Here is a 23,193-nt window from a genome sequence, read left to right as displayed (position 1 = left end):
TCTGAGAGTATTCAGGGGAGATGGTGTTCCTTAGTGTCTCTGTGTAAATAACAGTGTTACAGATAAAATAGTGGCTAAAACTGCCACTTTAAAGATAGCGTTGGTCTGCCTAATTGTACAGGTAGCTGTAGAGATTGTCAGAGACATTAGGGGAAAAAACTGAGTTTCCGTTAGAAAATACCTCTTTGATATCAGTCTGAAGGCTTTGTAAGTCTATTTATTCCTCTGTCTAACATTTTAAGAGAGCACCAAAAGTCAGGTTTGTTCTCAGCATACAACAATGGCTGAAAAAGTACTGTCCTGTACATCAAATTTTTACCTACATATGAAGTTCTACAGAATAGCAGCAAGAATGGCTTTTTTCATTAACTTTATACTAAATTAATCAGAGTGAATAAAAGTAGCACTCCTTTAAACTAAAATATCTCTTCAAACTGTGTATTACTTAAATTTCCTGAAAGATTTGTACTGGTTTTTGTGTATAATGATATAGTATCAAGTCCTGGATTGGAAGAGCATCCAATTGGAAGTTTTTGCACGGTACTTGTTCCAGAGGAGGAGTATTCATAGGAGCAGTAACTGCCTGCTTGCTTTGTGTAGCAGTCCATGATGTCTGTTCACAATGGATATACTTATAACTTGTTACTTGGAAAGAGGCTATGTTTACCTGTCTTTCTTAAGTTGAGTGTCGAACAGGCATTTGTACCTCACCCTGAGTGTGGTGCTCAGCAAGTGGGTGATGGAGAGAAGCATGCCTCTAAGATCATTGTTTGTATATAAACTGTCATCTGTTTAACTGCTTGTTCCGTGTCTGTCTCCAGTATCTTCCTTAAGTAACCTTCAGTCCTTTTATGTATTAGAGAAAGTGGACTATGTCTAAACCATGTACATGATGTCTTTATAGCTGTAGGAGACATGTTTCTGATAAGTTATTCATTTATCATTTATTGAACTTGGTATGTGAAATCCTCAGGAGCTTAAATGCAACATTCTTTAAGGGGATGAAATTGTGTTTCGTTATCATGATTATGGAGTTGGTCCACCCTGCAAGAGTGCTTTTATGCTCTTTGGCTGTTCTCTGTGTTCACCTTGAATGGATGGAGACTACTCTCTCACACTACTTCTTGGTGTAGTAAACATGGCTTATCTGATGGCAAAGGTGGTTGTTCTTAACATATTCTTGTTCCTACTTTGGCATCAGTTCAGCCTTCTGTGGGAACACTACCTCTTTGCCCTTGGCATTGCCTTGTCCACAAGAATCACACTTTACATTAGCCCCAGAATTATCAGTTTTACCATGTCTTTATAGAGCAGTAACCGCCCTGGTGCCCTGAAATGTTTCACTGCTGTTCCTGAGGAGGTTGTAATCAGTATGACAGGTTGGCACCAAGATTCTCCATGAGTATTTCTGATGCAGCACTATTCAGTACTGCTGCTACTCAGTACTTCAGCACTATTTAGATACTGTTGTAGATGAAAGCACCTGTTTTCTCAGGTGCCAACTACTGGAAATAAATAATGAAAATTGATAAAATTGTAATGTTATCAAAGTCTTTTTTTCAGCTTAAAACTTCATCACCTTAAACTAAAGTGTAAATAGTCTTTTGATTCAGATGATTTCACAGGAGAGAGTTAAAATTAAATTGCAAATATGTGTACATAGATAAAATACTTATCTTGAAATTCATGTTAAAGTGTTCTTTTTAATACCTTTTATAGCTGGCAACTGTACAACAATCCCTCAATTTGTTGCAAAAAGATAAAGACTATCTTAATCGCCAGAACATGGAGCTTAGTGTTCGCTGTGCACATGAAGAAGACCGTCTTGAAAGACTACAGATTCAGCTAGAGGATGCCAAAAAAGCTAGGGAAGAAATGTATGAAAAATATGTTGCATCCAGGCAAGTTATTGTCTGTTCACTTCTCTCAGTAGACAGGTTATTTAACTGTTTTCCCTTGTTTCCCTTGTTTCTTGTACAAATCCCATTTAATTAATCTTATTTTTCAGAAAGCTGACCTATATTTATGTAACTAGAAGCAGAACACTTTTCTTGGGTCATAATATGTATCACAAACATCTTTTTTAAACCTCTATAAGATCATAGCAGTGGAAGTAAGCTTTCAGCATTGGGAGTTTATGGCAATTATTCTTGTAGGTTTACTCAGTTAATTATAAAACAAACTTTTTGTTTTCAATGTATATCCACAAATCTTGTGTCCTGTGTAACTAAGAGGAAGTGTGCTAATATGACTCTCCTGATAGACAACTAAAACCAAAATTGTTACCTAAGTGAAAATAGAAGGGCATTCTTAAAATGATCAGTTATGGAGCTTCAGCCCCTAAGAGTTTTAAATATTATTTTTCCTTTCAGTTCAGTCACTCATAGTTTTTTATAATAGTTTTGAATGTTTATATCTCAGAACTATCTTCACCCAGAACCTCTGTATTTTAAATAAAATTTTAAGTCTTACTTTGAAATGGTACTTTAAGAAATCATGTTCTTTTTGGGTTTTTTATGATCAACTTTTTTATTGTGTGAAAGATCTTCATGCAGTATTTGCTATAGTGTGGCACAGTTGAGGAAGGAGAAGAAATAAGTTTACTTTTATCTTGAAGGGTCAGCTGAAATACAGTGCCTCAATAAAAAGAAAACCTGGAAAGTTTTCTTTTATAGCAGGAAAAATAAATAAAATAAAAGGAAAACCTGGATGGCAAGCATTCTCCATTTTAATATTTCTGGGCTTTTAGTTAATGTGAGGGAGTTTTTGACCAGCTCAGGTACTGATTTCTAAGAATTATGGGCTATCACATGACTGGAAATCAAATTAAATCTGAAACCCTTTACAGCTGTAAATGCACACATCTTCATAATATACTTTTGTTTCCAGAACTGTGATTTTTACCATTTACTTCATTGCTGATTGATTATTCTTGAACATTAACTAGATGCTATAAGATTTTGACATTCCTTAACTATTAAGGGCTTACAACATAACCCTGTTTTTGTAGGAGATTCCTTATGAGCTTCCTTACAACCTGTTGTGAGCTTCCAAAGTTACAAAAAACTCAATGTTTCTCTGAAATTAAATTCTTTTATCCTGATATCTTCTGATATCTGTTGCTTAAAAACTTTGTGGTTTAAATAATTTATATGTTATATTGACAGGATAAATTCCTAAATTCTGGGTGTTTTTGACTTCACAAATCTCCACTGCATTTAATCTTCAATGTTTCTTGCAATGTTTTTTCCCTCATGTGAGGTGCAGATAGTACACAAAGAAGTCTTGTAGAGACATGGCAGCATTGCAAGTCAATGAGTTAATCAGTCCTTACCCAGTGATGAAGAAGAAAGTGAGAAGTTAAGTGGTTACTTAATATAAGCACTTGAGTAGAAGCTGACAAAGAAGTTCTGGAAAAATGTTAATGTTATGTGATTAATCAGTATTAAATTACTTTAAAAATTCTAAATCTGTGTGCAAAAAACTTCTGTTTATTCACAGTTAAATATTATTTATTCCTGGTTGATTTTCATTTAATTTATGTAGCACCATAGGCTGATACGTATCATTGAGAGGTAAATGAATAAAGATTGAAATAAAATGTAAAATCAAGAACTCTGCTCTTGTAAAGCTGTACCTGAAGTTTCAATATTTTGACTAGTGCAATATATTTGTTTATTTACAGAGACCACTATAAAGCAGAATATGAAAAGAGACTCCATGAAGAGTTGGAACAAATAAGGTTGAAAACAAATCAAGAAATTGAGCAACTAAGAAGCACCTCAAAAGAGATGTATGAACGTGAAAACAGGTAGGTAAGGCGTAGGCAATAACCTAATTGGGGCAGAAATGACCAAGCACTGTTCTGTGCTTAGGTCTAATCCTACCTGACTGACTCTGAGAGGTGTTCAAAATGTAAGAATTTAAGTTCTGTTATGAAACTGGGAGTCTTGTAAAAATTAAAATGAAATTATACTTGTACAGTAAGTGTATGTTGTTGTGTTTATTATTAAATGATGGACAACCAACATTATCACTTGAAAAGGGTTATTAAAATTCATATTCTACATGAACTTCGGTTGTTTGAAGTTTTTTCAGATGTACAGTATTAGTTAATTAATACAGCATGACAGTTCACCTGTCATTCTCTATGGGCTATCTTGAAATTGTGCTGGGAATCCGGAAGAGAAAGTGTTGATGCAGAAAATGAGGCAGAAAAAAACCAAAATAAATAAGACTTAAGCCTGTATTAAATAAATCTAATGGAGTTTTTTTAGAGCATTGTGATTCAAAAACAGAATCGATTTCCTGTAAATTATTGTAAAGTTCTCTTTTGAAGAAGACTCGAGTCCCATAAAGACTTGCATGATGAATTTGTATGTGTGCCATCTAGTTGAATACTGTAGAATTACATGCACATGCATAAGCCTTTTAGGGACTTAGGGATTTGGACCTTTGGGACCAAATTCCTTTTTTAGCTTTTTTTTTTTTGCCTGTTTTATTGCTTTAAAATAAGAGGAGTGCTTTATAATTTAACTTCACTATAGATGTCCTGAAAGTGTCATGTGGAGAAGGAAATTACAGTAGTAAAAAGATATTTGTGGCATCAGCATCTGTTCCTCTAATAGGTAGTTTTGTTTCTGCTGGGAATACTGGAAAAAGAACACAACTTCTGCTGTCTTTCAGTCAGTGGAAAGGTTCTAATTAAAAAACAATTACATCATTGTGTAGTTTTGCAAATGTGAGTAAAATACACGCACATACATATACATCCACACCGCTTCCTGTATGCAAATCTACTTTGAATTACAAAGTATGAATTTAAACATGCACTCTTTGTGAAGATTTGACAAGCGTCTGTATATCATTGAGAAAGCTACTGAAAGATATTTCATTTGTATCTGGAACTGTTTACAGAAGTTTTGTTCCTCATTTTGAAATAATTACTTCTGAAATGCAAATCCTTAGATTTGCCTACATGTTTGACAAAAAAAATAAATCTAAAAAGGCTTTCTAGTATATGTTCTTTCTATAAAATACAAAAAAACCCACCATAGGGCAGTCTGCCTCAATGGTAGGACAAATGGAACCTAAAATTGTGAGCAAAACAATTTGCAGTGGATTTGTGTTATGTGATGAGATGCTGGCTGAAAATGAAGTTAAAATGTTGGTTTCATCCTCCTGCTCAAAGCATGGAATTGTATTACAGCTAAACTAATCCAATATTCAGTTGCTCATATTCTTTGCCACTTCACCAAGCCTTATGTCCCTGATAGTTCCTTTGAATTTATTGGCACTTACTTTGTGCTTGGATGAATCAGTTCAAGAAACTAAAATGAAAGGGTGCCACTGATAAAAAGGTGATGCCTTCATGCTTAATTTTTTTGGCATCAGTTTCACTTGTATGGTTGCTGTAAGCATGGGCTATGTTTGCATTAGCAAGCATGAGTGAATTCACAGGGCTTGTGAATGTCTGCAAGAGTTTTGGCACTGGATTACCTGCAGTCTTTTCCCATAGATCAAACACAATTTAGTAGCTGAGCATGTGAGATGCTTTCCCTGAGCACCTTTTCTGATGTGGTCAAATCCAGTCCGTGCATTCTAGAACAGTTAGGGATGTGACAAAGTGCAATAAATGGCAGTTGCCAAGAGCTTTGTTTGAAAACCTAATGAAGGTGCCCATGAGCTACTACCTCCCCTATCCTCATCCCACCTTTTTTTTCTGCCCATGCCCATTTTTGATCCTCCAGATAGTATTTCTGTCCCATTTCAGAAGGTTACTTTCACTTGCATGATAGGCTGGCTAGATACCTCATAAGGCCCCAATGTGCAGCCATTTGGGTAGGTGCTTCACCTCCTTTGAAATGGCAGTCACACAACTCACAACTGGCAGCATCACTGGTGTGTCTCCTGGCTTTCTAGAAAAAGAGTATTCCAACAAAAGTTGCATCACATCTGTGACTGTGGTCTTGTTGGTTGAATAGTACCTCAGTTGTGTCCTTTTTCTTCCTATTGCATTTTCAATTGATTAGTTGTTCAGCTAAGAAAAAGTTTATTCTCTAAATGAGTAAGTATCTGTATCTCTTACTGTTTAATTTTTATCCCACTTGCACTACTCTGGTCTTAAGGATACAGTTCTGGAGTCCTACTATATGACATAATATGCTTGATCTTAATGTTGTTATCTAGTAAATGTAAATTTATTGCCATGCTCCCATATTTTTGTATGAGACAGATTTAAATAATCTAATCATAAAGTCAGTCCCTGAGTTTCTGCACAAAATTTCTGCATTCAATTGTGCCTAGTAACTCAATTTTTAATGAAAATGTTATCTTTCTCTAATAGCCATTTAACTGCTACATAATTCTGACATTTATTTTTTCTAAGTAACTGTTTCCTGTTTGTATGAACTACTTTGAATTGAAGAAGTGCCACTGATAACATTTATTCTGGAAAATAATCTTTAAACCAGAAATTATATACCTTTAGTGTGATACAATGACCTAGGTTAACAATTACATAGGCTTAATAATTTTCTATTTCTTTTATATCCTGACTTTTATTCAAAGAAACTCTTTTATATCTTCACTTTTATTCAGAACTTGCCTGAGACTTTAATTTCATTAGGCCATAAGTCAGAAAGTTGCTGTGGAGAGAGGGAAAAGAAAAAACTTCAGTAGGGAGATGTTGGATACATCCACATTAGCAGTACAGTTCAGATGAAGTATGTGGTGTTGAAGTGAAACCCCCTAGTCATTGCTGCTAGCCATGGTTTTGGCTTGCCTTGCAGCTGCGCTTGGATTTGCTCACATTTGTAGCATATGAATAAGATTCCTTTTAGATAAAATTGAAAGGAATCTTTAAGATCATCTAATATGTTCCAAATGCTAGTGAATGTTCATCGTAGAAGCAAACCAGCAGTGGTGTAAAACCCTTAAGAACAGTCATAACACAGATATTTGATGCTCAGCAACCACTGTTAGCTCTAGCAAATTGACTGGTGCTGTGTCACACTAAATATTGGACACAGAGTTTATATGCAGTATCTAAGCAGTGCTTCCCCTCAATACAGACTTCTGCAGTGTTAATCTGTAGTCTGCTTACAGTATAACACACTATTAATAACAAATTCTGATTTTTAAACACAAATACTATGTTTTATTCTTAGTATCATGCTGTTCCCATTTGTGTTGGTGAAATAATAATAGAGGTAGCTTGAATATCTTGACTGATCTTTGGTAAAAAAAAAAAAAAGGTGTATTGGTTGTAATAAAATATTATTTTATGTTTCTTTGCACATCAAAAATAGTTCAGCAGTAGAACCTAGAATGAGACACAATGATGTGCAATAACCTATATATCAGAGTAATTAGACAATTAGTTGTATGTGGAAGTAGGATTTCTATGCTTACCTAAACTTTTTTTTATCTAAAAATTGTGGATCATCTCAGGCCAACAGCATTCCTGCAGTTATTCCCAAAGTACCAAGTGAAATTACTGGAATGTATTGAATTCCTGCAAAAAATAAGTAACTTTTATTTTGACTAGTCTTGACTTACATGTTTCCACATAGAAATAGGTGCTTTGATAATTGTTTTCTAGAATTTCAGAACTGGAAGATTTTCTGGTATATATGAAAATAACCTGAAGTTAAGCCTCTGTAATAAATAGGTGAATAGATAGACAGACCCTTCTGTCATTCTATGAAAGTTGAAGAAGGTAGTATTGAAGTTTGGATCAGAGAGCAGTAATTAATGAAGCAAAACAGTCTTTTTTCTAACAGATTCTTAAAATACCAATTTTTGTTTCCTTCAGAAATTTGAGAGAAGCAAGAGATAATGCTGTTGCTGAAAAAGAGAGAGCAGTTATTGCTGAAAAGGATTCTTTAAGAAAATATGATCAGCTCTTAGAACAGTAAGTGTCTTAAAAAGCATATAAAAATCTAAAGGTATAACAGTGTTTAGGCAGTGGAGGTAGGAAAAATGACTAACTTTCTGCTTACAGAGAACAAATTGAGTTACAAAATCTTTGTTTAAATGAAGTTACACATAATTCTGGTGGTAATTTTTTTCCCATTATCAATGCATTAACAAGATGAAAGTTTGGTATTTCTCCTACTTCCTGTAGAGAGAAGGAAACATAATGTTTCATTTCATCGCTAGAATGTGGATTTTATATTGTACAGTAGCAGTGGTCAAACTCTGAACCTGTTTGTGGGATTTTTGTGGAGTTGAAAGTAGTTGTCTTGTAAGATGACTTCTATTAATAATTTCTATGAAGTTTGGATAGACAGCAGTAATCATGAACATTTATGTGTGCTACATACTTCTTTTCTTACTACTGTCTCTTCTCAAGTCTTTCATATTCCACATGTAGAATGTATTTTCTATGCCAATGTACTATTCTGTTCAATGGAGAAAGAAACTATGGATGATTTTTTGCCTGTTTACAAGCAGTCTTACTTTTGTTCCATAACACCTTTTCCATTTTGTAAATTTAGAATATTAGGTGTGGTAAACTACGAGGTAATGTAAAACTATGGACAGTAATCAAAGTTGTTCAGGTTTGTGATACATCTTTATTTTTGTCTTTAATTTGTCGTTTAATACACATTGGGGTTTTTTTTAAAATGTAGAGATTAGTTCATTAACTGACTGTGCTACTTAGTCATCTCCTCAAAGGAAGTACTAGATGAACCTTCTTTGCTCTAAATAATTTTTAATTACAAGTAGTAATCAGTTCAAATGTTGTTAACTTAAGCATAGCCACAAATTTATTAAAGCTTTTAATTTTTATGTATAACTCCTGAATTGCAGTGGTGATACTACTGAAGAAACAGCATTGCCTAAGGATTGAAAAAAATGTGATCTCTAACTGATGATGTGAAACAATAGGGGTAGTTCTAGAGCATATGGGATGGGTCAGAGGACTTGATATCCACGGTGAGTTTAAGAGGCTTGACTTCACATTAAGTCTAGTTCAGCTGAATAGGCCCAAGGGTGCTGTAGGCCTTTTAGTGGTTAGAGCACATTGGAGGGGTTGTTGGGTTCTCAAAAAGGAATTCAGTTTGCAGACTCTGAGATGATGACTCTACAATGTGGAAATCAAAGCCATTTGAGTAGGGAGGACCAGGAAACTTGGTTTGAAACTGATCTCCTGAGTTAAAATAAAATGCTAATGTGAGTTAGCATGGGTTTCTTTCTAATGAGACTCCTACCTTTCATTGTGGTAAGATTTACTGAGACATGGGGATTTCATATATAACTGGAAACTCCTCTTGAAAATCAGTCTTGATAATTTGAGTTTGCACTTTTACTTAATAAAAATGCTAACTATGCAGTTCTTCTGCATTTTTAAACTTAAGAACCATGGAGAAAATACTTTTCTGTTCAGCTGTATTCCCACTCATATAATGTGTCCTATTTTGATACTGTTGCTTTATTTTGAGGAGGGAAGTTCCCCTGCAATTAGAAACACAGGAATCTTGTTTGATACACTTATGCTTCTGTGCTTTTACAGCTTTTTCTTAGTGATAAACTATATAAAACTCTCCTTTCCTCATGTTAAAAAAATTAATAAATATTAGGTTTTGGAGTTCTGAGAAGTAGATTGTTCCTCAGTGGATTATTTTCTGCTTGGAAACATGGAAAATCCATACTAGTGTTTTTTGAAATGTAGGTGTCTCTCTTTAAATCTACCTCACTTCTAATCACATAACAGGTGTCAAGACCTGACTATGACTTTCCCCACATTCCAAATCATCTAAGTGAACTGCAAAGTAACTAACTGGCATGTTGAGATGGTATTAATACCTTAATTGAAAGACTGCAAAATCTGTATTTACTGTGGATTCATATGTGGCAGTTCTATGGAACAAAGAAGTTTTCTAACATCACCAGAAACCCCTAAGATGAAAAAGGAATACCTATGTTGTCCAGTTCTGTATTTAAGTGATTATAACAGCTTGTTCTACTTTAATAAAAACATGGTGACTCATCGTAGTTACCACTGGTATTATAATCGGTATAAACAAACATGTTTGAAAGCTTCAGAACTATGTGGAATGTTGACTGGCCTGAATGGTGGTTAAATAAAGCCCCTGGCAAATCTTGTGATCAGAAGTGTAACTAATACCCAATTTTCTAGTCAAATGCAGTTATTTTCTTTTTTTTTTCACTCGTGTTTGTGATGGTTTTCTGTGAACAGCTATTTACAAGTCCCAAGAAAATACCAAAATGATAATATTCAGGAAAGGGTTGTAGTGAGAAAGGATCTGCTGTTTCAACCTTACAGTAGACCACTGTGATGTCAGGATGTAAATTTTGTTACTCTCTTTGCCATTATACATCTGTAATTTCTGCCTGAGAATCCATGTTCCATTTACCTATGACAGTGACAAAAACCTTAAATTGTTTGGTATTTTTGGATTAAAGTCTTGTTGATGTCACACATGTTCTAAAAAAGTATGACCAAAGGGAACATTTTCACTTGTTGTTGGTAGTGTGACTTAAAACTCTTTTCTAATTTCAAAGCTGTATTACCTCAATTGAAATTGTCTAGGGTTAGAATAAGCAGAGCAAATTTGTAACAACTCTGTCATCTACACAGTAGTGTTCAGATGCTAAATATGTTCCTGCTTTTCCTTCTTTTGAACACTCCTGGAGTGTTATTTTCAAACTGTTGACTTAATCTGTTACTTCTTCTTGCCAAAACAAAAAACATCCAACCCACCAAAACATCACCAACAAAAAAAAAACCAACACCAAAAAACTAGAAGTGCACTAGAAGTGGTTTTCTGCTGGGTTTTTTCTTGATGGTTAAATTTTCTAGTTTCCTATAAGGTGCAATGTCAAACTTAAATAATTTCTTTTCTTAAAGTGAACTCAGAGGTCTAATATGGAGTGAACTCATAATAGAGCATTTCAGCTACAAGAACCATCTCTTGCCTTTGATTGTTGACTTCCTTTAAAATCAAATTCCTTAAATTTCTTCTAAAAGGAGTATAATAACTTTTTCCAGGACTCAGCTATATCAGTGGAAACTGGTTTAAAAATTCTAGAATTATTGGGACCACAAGGGAAATTCATACAAAACCTTATTTTCCTTAGTGAGAAAAAAAAAGTGCTCTTTTACAGATGATTGCTGTTCACATCACGTACTTGAGGTGATTTTTCTTCTCCTGTTTTTTAATGATAAAGTGAGAAGTGTAGAATAATGAAGAGAAACGTAATAGGTATGCCGTAAACAGAAAATGAGTATTTAAGAAAATTGTGTTGTAGCAATGCTGTTCCTTCAACTTTGCAATGGACACTTCATAAAAACCCTTGGTTTTGTAAAAGCTAGTTTAAATTCCTGTCTCTGTCCATTAGGTAGTAGAATATTTTTAATTATGTACTTTTTTCTTTCTTATTTGAATATACACTGATGGACAGATGACAAATTTTAAAACATGTTTCTGTAGTTGTGTTAAATCAAGGTGATGACTACAGAAATTGTTTAGAGCCTTAGTTTTGTTCTATAAAGATTTCAAAGTATTTTGTATTACTATTATTTAAACATTTCTAGGTTGATATTCATAGCTCAGTTTTAAAAAATTATTAAATTTATAATGGATGATCTGCTACAGGTAAAAATACCTTTAGGAATATTTGTGTTGTTTCTAGTTGGAAATGCTTTTCTCAAATAAAAAACAAAATAAAGGTGATTGACATTTCTTGACAGCATTTGTCTCTGCTTTATAGGTTAAGAGAAATATGCAAAAAAGTTGTCTGCATGTTTGTATTTACAGATTTATTCCTTTTCTTCCCAGTCTGCTGCAAGCTGACTCTACAACTTAGGGACTTATTTTAGTCTCTCCATAATCTTTTTTAATTTGAATCTCTTTTATCCCTATTTTTTTCTCCTTCTTCATGATTGTGGTACATTTTAGAATTCATCAAATGCTAGTCATCTGTCTTAAACGTTTTAAACGTTGAGAAGGGGATCAATTCTGTTCATTAAATGGGTTTTTTAATAAGATGAAATGAAGATCCCTGTATCTTATTAATTGCACACAGATAGAGGACTGTCTTAGGTGAGAAGAAGGTAATCAGATAAATTTCCTGAATAAATAAATGTTAAAATTCATTTAGAATCTCTGTGGAGCATGCAGGAATCTCATAATTAGATTTTCATTTATTACATTATACTTGCATTGTTAACAGAAACATTGAAACTAATTATTTTCCCCTTCTGATAACATATTTTTATAATATGGATGTTGCTGGCTGCAGTGACAGGATTCTAATATTAAAATTACTAACTCAATGTATATTTGTGCTGGAGTTACTACTAATATTTAAATAGTTGCATATTATCTCTTGAAGAATATTTGTATCAAATGAAGATTTCAATAGCGCATTTTAAAAAATCCATACTGCAGACTCCTGGCCAAAATAGTTCTTGGGCAAAGCTGTCATCACCCTGTGATAAAAACTACTGGCAGAACTTCTTACTCCCTACACATGGCTACTACGTTTGTATGTGCTTTGAAGAGCAACGTAGGTCTTGAAAATCACTACCACTTTAAATCTTCAATTTCAATTAACACTGTTAGTGCTTTCCAAAATGCTGCTTTGGTAATAATAATTTGCTGCTACTGTATTCTTTTATGACTTCTGTCATATGATGTGTATGCATAATTTTTTAACACTTAGGATTTCTATCATAATAAAGCCAAGCTATTCAATGGCATTATTAGACCTTGTTTGGATTTCAGCCCTACCCAAAGTAACTATTGCACATTTCCCATAAAACTACCTTCATCTTCTTCTCCTAGTGAGAAAGTTAAATACAAGGTACAGCTAAAATGGTAAAATTCATGAATGCCATGGAAATTGCTGAAAGACACCCTCTTGGAAATTCTGAATCAATGCAAATAAGTCAGTGTAAGAGCTAAGAGCAGTAATATGATGCAGAAGCAAAGAAAAAGTCAATTTCCCAGGTGACTGTGTCTAGATTGTTTCCAAGCTGTAGAAGCAAGCTGAAATCTGTAGCAGAAAATGTCTGTGTACCCTATATTTTGACTGAAATGTCTAGGGAGATTCCTACTCTCTTCCTTCTGAGGTTGTGTTTATTTGAACTTTACATCTTAATGGATAATTAATTCTAGGATGCATTTTAATAAACAGAAAATAGATGAATAATAGTGTTGGGAAGACTGCACACTTCCTAATGGATGCCTAGTTATTTTTGATTCTTATATTCCTAATCAGGATCTTAAAATTTTATGTTCTTAGCTAAGATAGTGTTCTTGCAGAATGAATGTTTTAAGCCCTGTAACCAGTCACTTCATAACTAACTGTCTTGATGTTGAAGAATTATCTACATCAAGATTCACAGGAATGCTAAGTTAGTCTGATGTCTGACCTTTCTGAGCTTCATTACATCTGGAACACAAGCTTTGAAGTTTGTTCTCTTACTGTGCAAGGAATGTTTAATGATTATATTTATAGCTCCAAAAATCATCTTCAGTTGCTTTTGCCCCAGCTCATAAGAAATAGTTCTCATTCAGCCTCTGAGGGATGCTTTGGAATAGTTGCAATATCAACGTATCGTCATATCATAAAGATTTTCCATAAGCCTTGTTGTTCTCATTTTACCTTTTATTTCCTGTTAGCCAAAACATTTGAATCTTATAACATTATGATCAGTAGAGGCAAATTGTTAAATTGTGCAGTGGCTATTTGGAGTACCCAAGAAGTTATTTATTTACCCTTTTAAGTCCATAGGGTATTTTTGCTAGCGAAAGGTTGAAATATATCATGTCCTTTGAGAATAAATTCAAAAGCAGTTGCAAATGCCTTCAGAGAGGGATTCTGCATTATAAGGGTGCTGCTGCTGCTGCTTATATATATTTCTTGAAGTATTGGGTTGAAATTTCCACTGCAGTCCATGATTTTGCTATGGCTGTTAGTATTCTTCAGGTACACACCCATTTTTGTGACTCACTGCACCCAGCTTCTCATTAATGGTGAGCACTGCCAGGATGATCTAGTAGGGGTCATTTGTAACTCCTTACCAAATCATGTTTCAGGTACTGAACTTTACATGCCTTCAAAACAAGACTGGAAAAGCTCAAGATAAATTTGAGAATCCCTTTACAGGTAGAAAACACATCGCTATTCAGGAAGTGCTCAAGTGAGAAGTAGTTGAACGCTAGTGGCAGAAGATTAGGGAGAAATGCAGAATATGCAGAAGTTTTTCTTGCTTTTCTCAAAACACACTTTTGGCTGCACTTGGAGTCAGCTTTATCAGGCTACATATACCTTTCATGTGATACACTACAGCCCTTCTATGTAGAATAAGAGCTATGAGACACAGGGGAACTTCCCAGCCTTTTAACTATATGTGCTTTGGGTCCCTTTGAAAAGGGAACGTTACACTGGATATAATGACAAGTTACAAATGAAAGCTTTTACCTGAAGAAGTTGTTAATCTGGGTTTTTTTTGTATTTTTTCAAAGATTGTTACATACATTAGGTTGTCTGTGCAAATAATGTTTGTTTCTGGAGTGTTTCTAACCATCTAGACTTGAAGGACTAAGTGTGTGTGTGAAGTCCTTACGAGCATTAAGTAACCCAAAGCATTAACACTTCAATGGCACCCGAGAAAAGAACCTGTTTATAGGAAACTCTTAAATATAGAATACAGTTCTATAGTTTTTTAGAATACAGAAGAAAAACAGGTCACAAGTAACAACATGACCATAGATACAGCCAGAGAACATTAATTGAATATTTTAACTAAAACAGTGTATGCCAATTCAAGGGCTAAATTCTTCAAAGCAGGAATATGTATTTTCTCTGTGTCTGTATAAAAATTCTGGTCTTCAAATTATAGCTATTTGTGTAATATTATATTTAAGACTAACAAAACAACAAAAGTTTTAATAGTAATTATCTTCTATAATTACTTTCTCAGTCTGAGGTTACACCCTGGAAAAGGAGTTGAAATCATTTTGATTACCTCCTGGAAAATGATGTGATACTATACTCATTTCCACACAGCAAACTTCGGAAGAGCAGTGTCCAATAGGTGTGAGATGTGTGGTGTGAGATGGAGCTGTGAGGTGGAGATGGTTATAGCTTTGTGTTGTTAAAACCTCATAATAAATTCTGAAATGTTGGCATGAAGACTTAACATTGATGAGTGAGAGCGTTGAGGTAAATGTTGGCTAGAGTTTGTCGTCTGCAGAATCACATTGGAATTGTTAAGAAAACGATAGATATAACTGAAGAAAGCATTAGGCTGATCCTCATTTCCATGCTGTTGATACCCATTTCATGTGACTAATTCTTGCAAATAAGAAAAATGGTGCTATGTGCTTCTGGAATACAGGATAGGTAGTTAATTTGTAAATGAACGAATGAAGAACTGTGAGTAAATCAAGGATCATCATAGTATGTTCATGCACAGGCACTCAGAATAGTGTGCATTAGTTAGCCAAAGTACTTTCATACCATAAACCACAAGGAGCTGTTTGCCGTGTGTGGTGGGTTTTAGTCAGGGACATTAGTCAATCCAGCATTGAATGGGCATAATTAATCACATCAAAGACTTCCCAAAAGAGGGTGATGTATGATATTTATGTGTAGTGCTCACAGCTGGTGAGTCCAGTGTTCACAGCTGATGGAATAACCATGCAAGTCCTTGGCAGCTGTTTTGTTGCTTTCTCTCCTCATGAGATTGGCATGTCTGGTGACCAGTGCCTTCATGAGAAAAGAACAGAAAGACCAGGATGGGTCAGAAAGATCAGGAGGGCTGATTTCCCTTTCGTATGTTCTTGTTACTAGATAAGATTGACTCAAGAATGTATCCCAGACTTTGTCAGGGTTAACTTAGAGAGTTGTTCACATTCAGGGACACCAATAAATTTTTTTTTAAGCTCTGTGTGTTCAGTGCTGAAGTATTGCATCACATATTGAATAGTGGGAAGGCCATGTCCTTCAGTTTACTTAGTGCAAAGCTATTTAGATTATTTTTACAGCTATTTGTGTTTCTAGCTGAATGATCTAAAGGCACGATTGTGTCTACTTATATGACTATATGGGTAACTGTGAGTATATTCTGTGAAACCAGCAGAATGAATGTGCAATTAATGTTCAAGGCATAGTTAGCCAGAGTTCAAGAGCTTCCTAAGGAATAACTTGATCTGGGTAGCTATAGGGTGGCAGTGTGAGGTATCAGAACATTTTTACCAAACATCAATTAGCCATAGTGACACAGCTGTGATCTCACATTTGAATCAGGGGAGTACCAAGAGGGTGGTACTATTTTGAGCTGTTTGTGATACCACTGAGGGGAAGCTGAGTTAGATTAAAAAACAAAACAAAAAAACCCCAAACAAACAAAAAAACCACCAAACCCCGAAAACTATCTTAGAACCTTAGCAGACCAATAGGCTCTCCAGTGGGAGATGGGAACATTTGTTCTGGATGGGCCTCCAAGGGGAGCACAGTGTGAAAGCAGATATGCAGGTCTGCTCCAGAGGGTGGCTGCTGGTGATTAGGGAGACGATTTGTAATTCTGTGGGAGGTTTGTGATGAAAGGCAGTAAGGACACAGAATGTGGGGACTGAATAAACCCAACCAAGGTGGAATGGAGGGGTGCATATGAAACACTAGATCAAGAGGCTATATGACTAGCAGTAAAGGGCTCTTCTAGTTCTTGCCACTGGGCAGAATCCATAAAGATCCCGTTTATGTGTCTATACGGCCAACCCTTTCTTAATAGTAGGTTTTTGTACTAGTAAAGAAACAAATGTTGCCAAGTCAAGACATTCACTGCTGCACAGACCACCCTGCTGACTCATCAAGCTTGGAGAAGGTACAGACTCTGTGTGTATCCCTTTGAGGTACTCCAGTAGCAAAAAAACTTGCCATAGTTTATGCTGCTTCATACCCATGGAATAAACAAAATTGAGAAACATTCTCTTAAGAGAAAGTAAAATTTTTCCATCAAGTGGCAGTGCAGTTGTAGGAGTAAATGTAACTAGAAGTAGGTTCCTTTGAGATGGAGCTTGGGCACCACATAAAACGCTTTTACCTGTCAGGCGCTTAGTCTTTATATGAAATGTTGGATTTCATAGTAGATATATAAAATGTACATACCTGTACTTACAAGCCTATTTGTACCTCTCTTCTAAAATTTAAACATTAGATGTGTTGTCAAAATGCTGCAGCTCTTGCTAACATTTTAATATAAATACTACTGCATGTGTATGTATATCATCTAGTGTAAGCTTTGATGTGGAACTTGTCATCTGGAACTGTTTTCATAGATATTTTAATTGTTTCATGGGAAGTGTTGCCATGGATAAACAGATAAAGTGCACTGATTCATCCCTTCTGAAACTTTGCTTAATGTTTGCTCTGATTTTTCTAATATCTTTAGCATTTCCATTCCAGAAATATAATCTTGTTCATAAGTTTCAAAATGCTTCAGAAAGCTAAATCTTTGTATTTTACCTTGGATACACTGCTGAAGTCACTAGAATTGGTTGTTGGTTATAGAGAGAGGAAGAATCAGGCCCACTCAAAACACTATGGGAAGGGGAAAAGGTTTTATTTGTAAAAAATGGTACTGTAAGTAGATGAAAATAATTAGAAACCATAGTCCTTCCTTTGTCTTAAGGGAAGGAGTAAGGAATAAGCTGCTTACTTCAGGTAATTGACTCCTGAATCTCTGAGTACTCTTGTCATAGAGGGTTTCTCTAAACAGTAAAGGGCAACCAAAGTGTGATTAATGAAAATCCCGTGACCTTGTGAAATGCCCAGTATTAGGTGGAATGGAGCCTTTATTGATAACCCATTTCAAAGATTTTTAGACCTAAAACCAGGTGAGGAATTACTGTCTTTATTATCTGTTGCATGTTCTTCTAGAACATTTTTGTTTTTACAGACAGTTACTTTACAGAAGCTAGTGAGGCTGGGGTTTTTTTGTTTTAGATTTGTCCTTTATGACACTGTTCCCAGTCACAAGTTGTGAGATCTGGGTCTAATTGTCTGTGTCAGAGTTCTTTTTTTCTGTTTTCAAGGTATTCTATATGCGTAGATAAATGGGGTACATTTAGGTTTATTTTCGCTGTGACAGATGACTTCTTCTTTTCAAAGAAAATAAACTTTTTTAAATACTGCATTTGCTGTAAGGCAGTTGTATTACTAAAATGTGCAGATCTAAAAAAGTAGTTGACATGCTCCAAGTTAGAAAAGAGCTACCTTATGGCAATTTGTTTGCCTGCCAGGGCTCTCCCCCCACCCTGCATTTTCTTACTTTTTAAAATAATCAAGTCTTCCTTCTGTACTTTGTCTCAAATGGTTATCTATTTATACTGAACAACTGTATTAAACATTTTTAGTTTAACCATTCGAGTAAGAAAAAAAAATTTGGAATTTTTTTTATTGCTAAATTGATATCTTTTGGCAGAATTGCTAATTATTTTTGAAGACAGTTTTACATTTATCTTTGTAAGTCTCTTTTGTTATGCCAGCTGTCTAAATCTTTTCATAAACTTCAGTTAAAAGAACATATTTTCCATGATTATTTTAAATATAATGTTTACTGGAAGGGAAGTCTAGTGAATTCCCACAGATGAAGTGTGAGTGCATTTCTCCCACTTGTAAATGAGTTCTTATTTCCTACAATATGTATTCTGGTACCACAATGAGTCATTTTCAACATGTTTTAGTTTAGCTAAAACATTTAAAAACTTGGCAGATACATGTAAATGAACGTTTCATCTAGTTTTAGAAACTGCTTCCAAAGAGTATTTTACTAAAATGAAGACTGTGAATAAACCTTTCAGAATGCAGAAGTGTCTTTCGTGATAAGCTTGAAGTCATTTGCAGAGGTCTTTTGGTTTGGGTTGTTTGTGATTGGGGATTTTTTCCTCAACTTTGGCAGGTTTTGGTTTAACTATCTTATAAAATAGGGAGAATACTGTTGTGAAAAGCCTTAACATTTATATGCAATGTGTTGTTAATTGGATATTTGAGCCAGGCAAGTAATACCTTTCTTCCGTATTTTAACTGAATTTTGTAAATTTTCATGCTGTTTTATTTTCAAATTTTTAAATTTTATAACTTTTTCAAAATGAATGTAGTGTCGCCTCTTCTTTAATGTGATTTAATGTGTTTAAGATTATATTTGCCGTGCCCTGCTTAAATCTTTTCCTCATTTCCTCATGCTACCTTGACAGTTCCACTGTTGGGAAAAACGTCAAGACTAAGTAGTTTGCATGATTAAAAGGGACTGAGGAGTTGTAGGGGTGGAGTGCAAGTGCGAGGAAAATGGGGGAGACCAGCCATGTTTGATTCAAAAGGAAAAAAACGAAACAAAACAACAAACAAAAAACCAAAATCCTCAATGCAAAATGACAGTGTTCCATTTCAGAGAAAGTTATATCTAAAGAATATTTTATATTTTGACTTCATTGTCTTTGCTTCCTGGTATCTGGAACATTTAATATAAGGGCACCTTAGATACTTTGCTCACATGTGAGACCTATGCTTAGATACTTGCATGTTTCTGCAATCTGGATTCAAATACCACCCTAAATATTTTCCAATTGTTGGCAACATTTGTATTGTCAGTTATGGTACGGATAACTTTGCAACTATCTGATTATTCTGTTCCAACTTTAACCATCTGTATGTTGTCCATGATGCAACAGCATGTTATCAGTAAGGTTTTACTGTAATTAGCACCCTTAAAAATTTCTGTAGCTTTTTATTAGACTCAGAAGATGGGGAAAACATATAAAACTTGGATCAGTAAGTCCTTTATTAAAAGGTTTCCTGGAATCCCTTTCCCCTTAGTTATGTGGTATAAAATATAAAGGAAACCTGTTTTCAAACCCCTCTCTGCCTGACCCCCCAGACTGGTCCTAAATATGGTCAATTTTCATCAAGGACAAAATCAGGAAAAGGAGGGGAAGAAGAAAATTTAAGGGATTGAGAATCTTAATTGTTCTGTCAGACAAAAGTATTTTTCTCTGTCCATTATGTCTGTATTGTGAAACTTGCAGAGGATTGATGATAAGCAAAAATGTAAAGAAAGAAAAATGAGAGGTGGGGAAGGGAATAGTGTAAATAAAAGAAGAGACAAAACAAAAAAATAGAAGTTGTGAAAGTTTCACTGACTGTGATTCATATGAGCATAAAATACATGATGCAGTTTCCCAGTCTTTCTCTTTGGAAGAGTAGTATAAGCCAGGCAAAGATAAAACAGTTGTATGAAGCAATTGGTAAATGGAAGACAGTGTGTTGGGATTGATGGCAGAGTCCATTTCTTCATTTCTGCCCATCCAGTTACCTTTGTACACCTATTTGTAGATATGGAAACTGTGAATCTAATTGATGATAACTTTGCTATGAATTTTGTTCAGTGACACATCTGGTGAAGGTGAACATCTTCCAGATCTAACACTGAAAACCTCTGAACATCATATTCAGAGATTTCAGTTTTGTTCATACCACTGTTTCAAAATTTTGTGATGTTTTTGAAGCATTTTGGAAATGTAATATACTGTTAGATTTCAGATGAGTTCAAACATTAGTTTCTGAGCAAAGTAAGTAAAATGCAAATTTTAGTACAGTGTTTGCTGTGGCTGTTATCAGTCTTGTCTAATTTTAAATGACTGTGCTGGGATGGAATCATGTCTGTTATGGAATCATATCTGTTTCTTCCCATTGACTTATAAAGGGAGTCTGCACAACAGGCTCAGGTGTAGGTAACCACATCATAAACAGCAGAAGCTACACAGATCAAGTCCCACATGACTTTTGTGAGTAAAAGAAGTTCAGCATAGACCTTTTCAGAAATTCATGGGGTTTGGAGCTTTTATGTTTTACCATGAGTCTTAGTCTTCCTCCAATGCAGAATTGTCAAGCCTTTAAGCATTTCTCAAAGGCTGGTCATAAAATGGAATCTTTTCATTATGAAGTGCCATATGCTGCTTTTTTTAGTGAACTCTGCTGTCTTCCATGATTGGAAGTACTTTGATTGACAGAAATTCAATGTAGGTCTAGATACGTGATTAGACACAGGACTGGACCTGGTAATGAAAATACAGAGGGTAAGAAGATACTATACTCTTTCAAAATTTTCAGTCTTAACTACCTTGCAGTAACTCAAAAGAGTGGCCAAACCCAAATGAAGAGGAAGGAAACTTGTTTTTTTGTTTGTTTTTTTTTTGAGAGGGAGAAATGGTAGAAAGGACAGAAAAGATCTGTCATGTGGCAGAGATCTACTTGTTGCCCACGGGAGGGGTGGTGATTGCCCAAAGGAATCTGTGTCCCTGTGGGAAGCCCATTGTGGAGAAGGTTTGCTGTCAGGACTTGTGACCTCACAGGGACCCACACTGGAGCAGTCTGCTCCTGAAGGACTGCACTAGTGGGAAGGACGCACACTGGAGAAGTTTGTGGAGGGCTGTCTCCCATGGGAGGGACCCCCATGCTGGAGCAAGGGAAGAGTATGAAGAGTCCTCCACTGAGGAGGAAGGATTGGCAGGAATGTGGGATGAACTGACCACAGCCCCCATTCCCTGTCTTTCTGCACTACTGGGAGGATGGAAGTAGAGTAAATTGGGAGTAAAGTTAAATTCAAGAAGAAGGGAAGGATGGGGGAATGTGGTTTATTTTAGTTTTTGTTTTGTTTCTCGTTACCCTTTTCTGATTTGATTGGTAATAAATTAATTTTTTCCTAAGTTGTGTTTGTTTTGCCCATAAGGGTAACTGGGGACTCATCTCTCCCTGTTCTTATCCTGACCCATGAGTCTTTCATTACATTTCTTCTGCCCTTTCCAGATGCAGAGGTGAGAGATAGAGTGGCTTTGGTGGGTACCTGGGATCCAGCCAGGGGCAATCCACCGCACTGTACTCAAAATGTAGTGTATGGTTGGTAAGTGCAGGTTTTGCACACGTTAATGACTTTCCAACAGGTTGTCATAGTGATATCTGGAGGTAGCTTTTCCCTGACTAGATTCCAGTGAAGTCTTACCAATACCTCCTGTTCTCAAGCACCACCTAACCTCAGAGGCACTTAAAATCATTCCAAGTTGGAGCACATTTAGGTAGAGGTCCTTGTGCATGCTCGGAAGTCTCCTGCTTTGGAAAGCTAAATGTTTATTTTGATACGAGTAGGAGGTGCTTGAACTCTGTTCAAGTCCCTGAAGGGCCTGTTTTTATTAGAACATGGCTAACTCATTCAAAATCGAGTTCACTGCAGAACAATGTTAGAAGAAGAGGTAACGGCTAAGCTTTGCCTCTTTTGTAACATGATTTGAGCACTTGCCCAGAAAGTTTACGACCTTTGTCCTTTCCCTCTCAGTCTCCCTAATTATTTAAACAGGTTTTGGTGTTACCTGGAAGTTATGTTAATTTGTCCAGGACTAATTTGTTAATTTGTTGGCAACAAGTCTTGATACACATGATGCAATGAGTTATTCCTCATAAGAATGAGGAAATTTTCCTCATTTTTCAAGAGGAAAAATGAACGAATTAGGGATTTTTTTTGGTGAAAGTCAATCAAATTATCAGAAAATTACAAAAACGCAAGTAAAATATAACTTTCAGAATCTTTTAGCTATGTAATTGTCTTTTTTGTACTTCTTTTTCCATTATTAAATGAAGAAAAAATCAAAAACTCTACAAATGTGGATATCGGCAATATAGTAGTTACCTATAAGGTTTATAAACATCATATTTAGAGTAAGCCTTTTGGATCATTGATTATTTTGTCATTTCATGTAACCATCTTTTCAGAAATTAAACTCTGAACTGTACTATTCCTAGTGGATGATATTCTACTTGTTATGTTCAGATTGGGTTTTAATTTCTGTTTCAAGATTATTTTCTCCTAGTTTATATCACAGTGTTCCGATAATAGCATTTGTCAAATTTATCTATTGTTTTGTCCTCTTAAAATCTTAGTCAGACTTTGTTTTTCTAGATTGTAGCTTATTTGAGTTCTCATGGGATAGATTCCTTTTTCTCTTGGACATCTGAGTACCATTTCTTATAATCCTGACCTCACTTTAACACAGATAACTGGAATTCTGAATAATCTTTCAGATAATTTCCTGCTCTATCTCATATGATACCATAATTTCCACTAGATGTACCTTAGTGATTCCTGGAACTTTGTGTCTTTTG

The 23,193-nt window shown here is 35.2% G+C and overlaps 1 protein-coding gene across 6 annotated transcripts in view; it reads left to right on the top strand.

Annotated features, from left to right (window-relative positions):
• Positions 1–23,193, top strand: part of PIBF1 (progesterone immunomodulatory binding factor 1) — a 104,390-nt gene that overhangs the window by 21,646 nt on the left and 59,551 nt on the right. For 5 of the 6 annotated variants that reach the window (XR_015284541.1, XR_015284540.1, XM_086881078.1 and 2 more), the window contains exons 8-10: positions 1,720–1,901; positions 3,686–3,811; positions 7,817–7,915. Coding sequence is in view for 4 of the 6 variants with exons in the window: in XM_086881078.1 (XP_086737204.1) it covers positions 1,720–1,901; positions 3,686–3,811; positions 7,817–7,915 (407 nt within the window). In the remaining 2 variants the exon portion in view is untranslated. The remainder of the gene's footprint in view (positions 1–1,719; positions 1,902–3,685; positions 3,812–7,816; positions 7,916–23,193) is intronic. The other variant, XM_023929750.2, reaches the window with a different exon arrangement.

Source organism: Cyanistes caeruleus, chromosome 3 (assembly GCF_971803275.1).
Source record: "Cyanistes caeruleus chromosome 3, bCyaCae1.hap1.1, whole genome shotgun sequence".
Taxonomy (NCBI): Eukaryota; Metazoa; Chordata; class Aves; order Passeriformes; family Paridae; genus Cyanistes; species Cyanistes caeruleus.
This window is presented reverse-complemented; position numbering and strand designations above follow the sequence as displayed.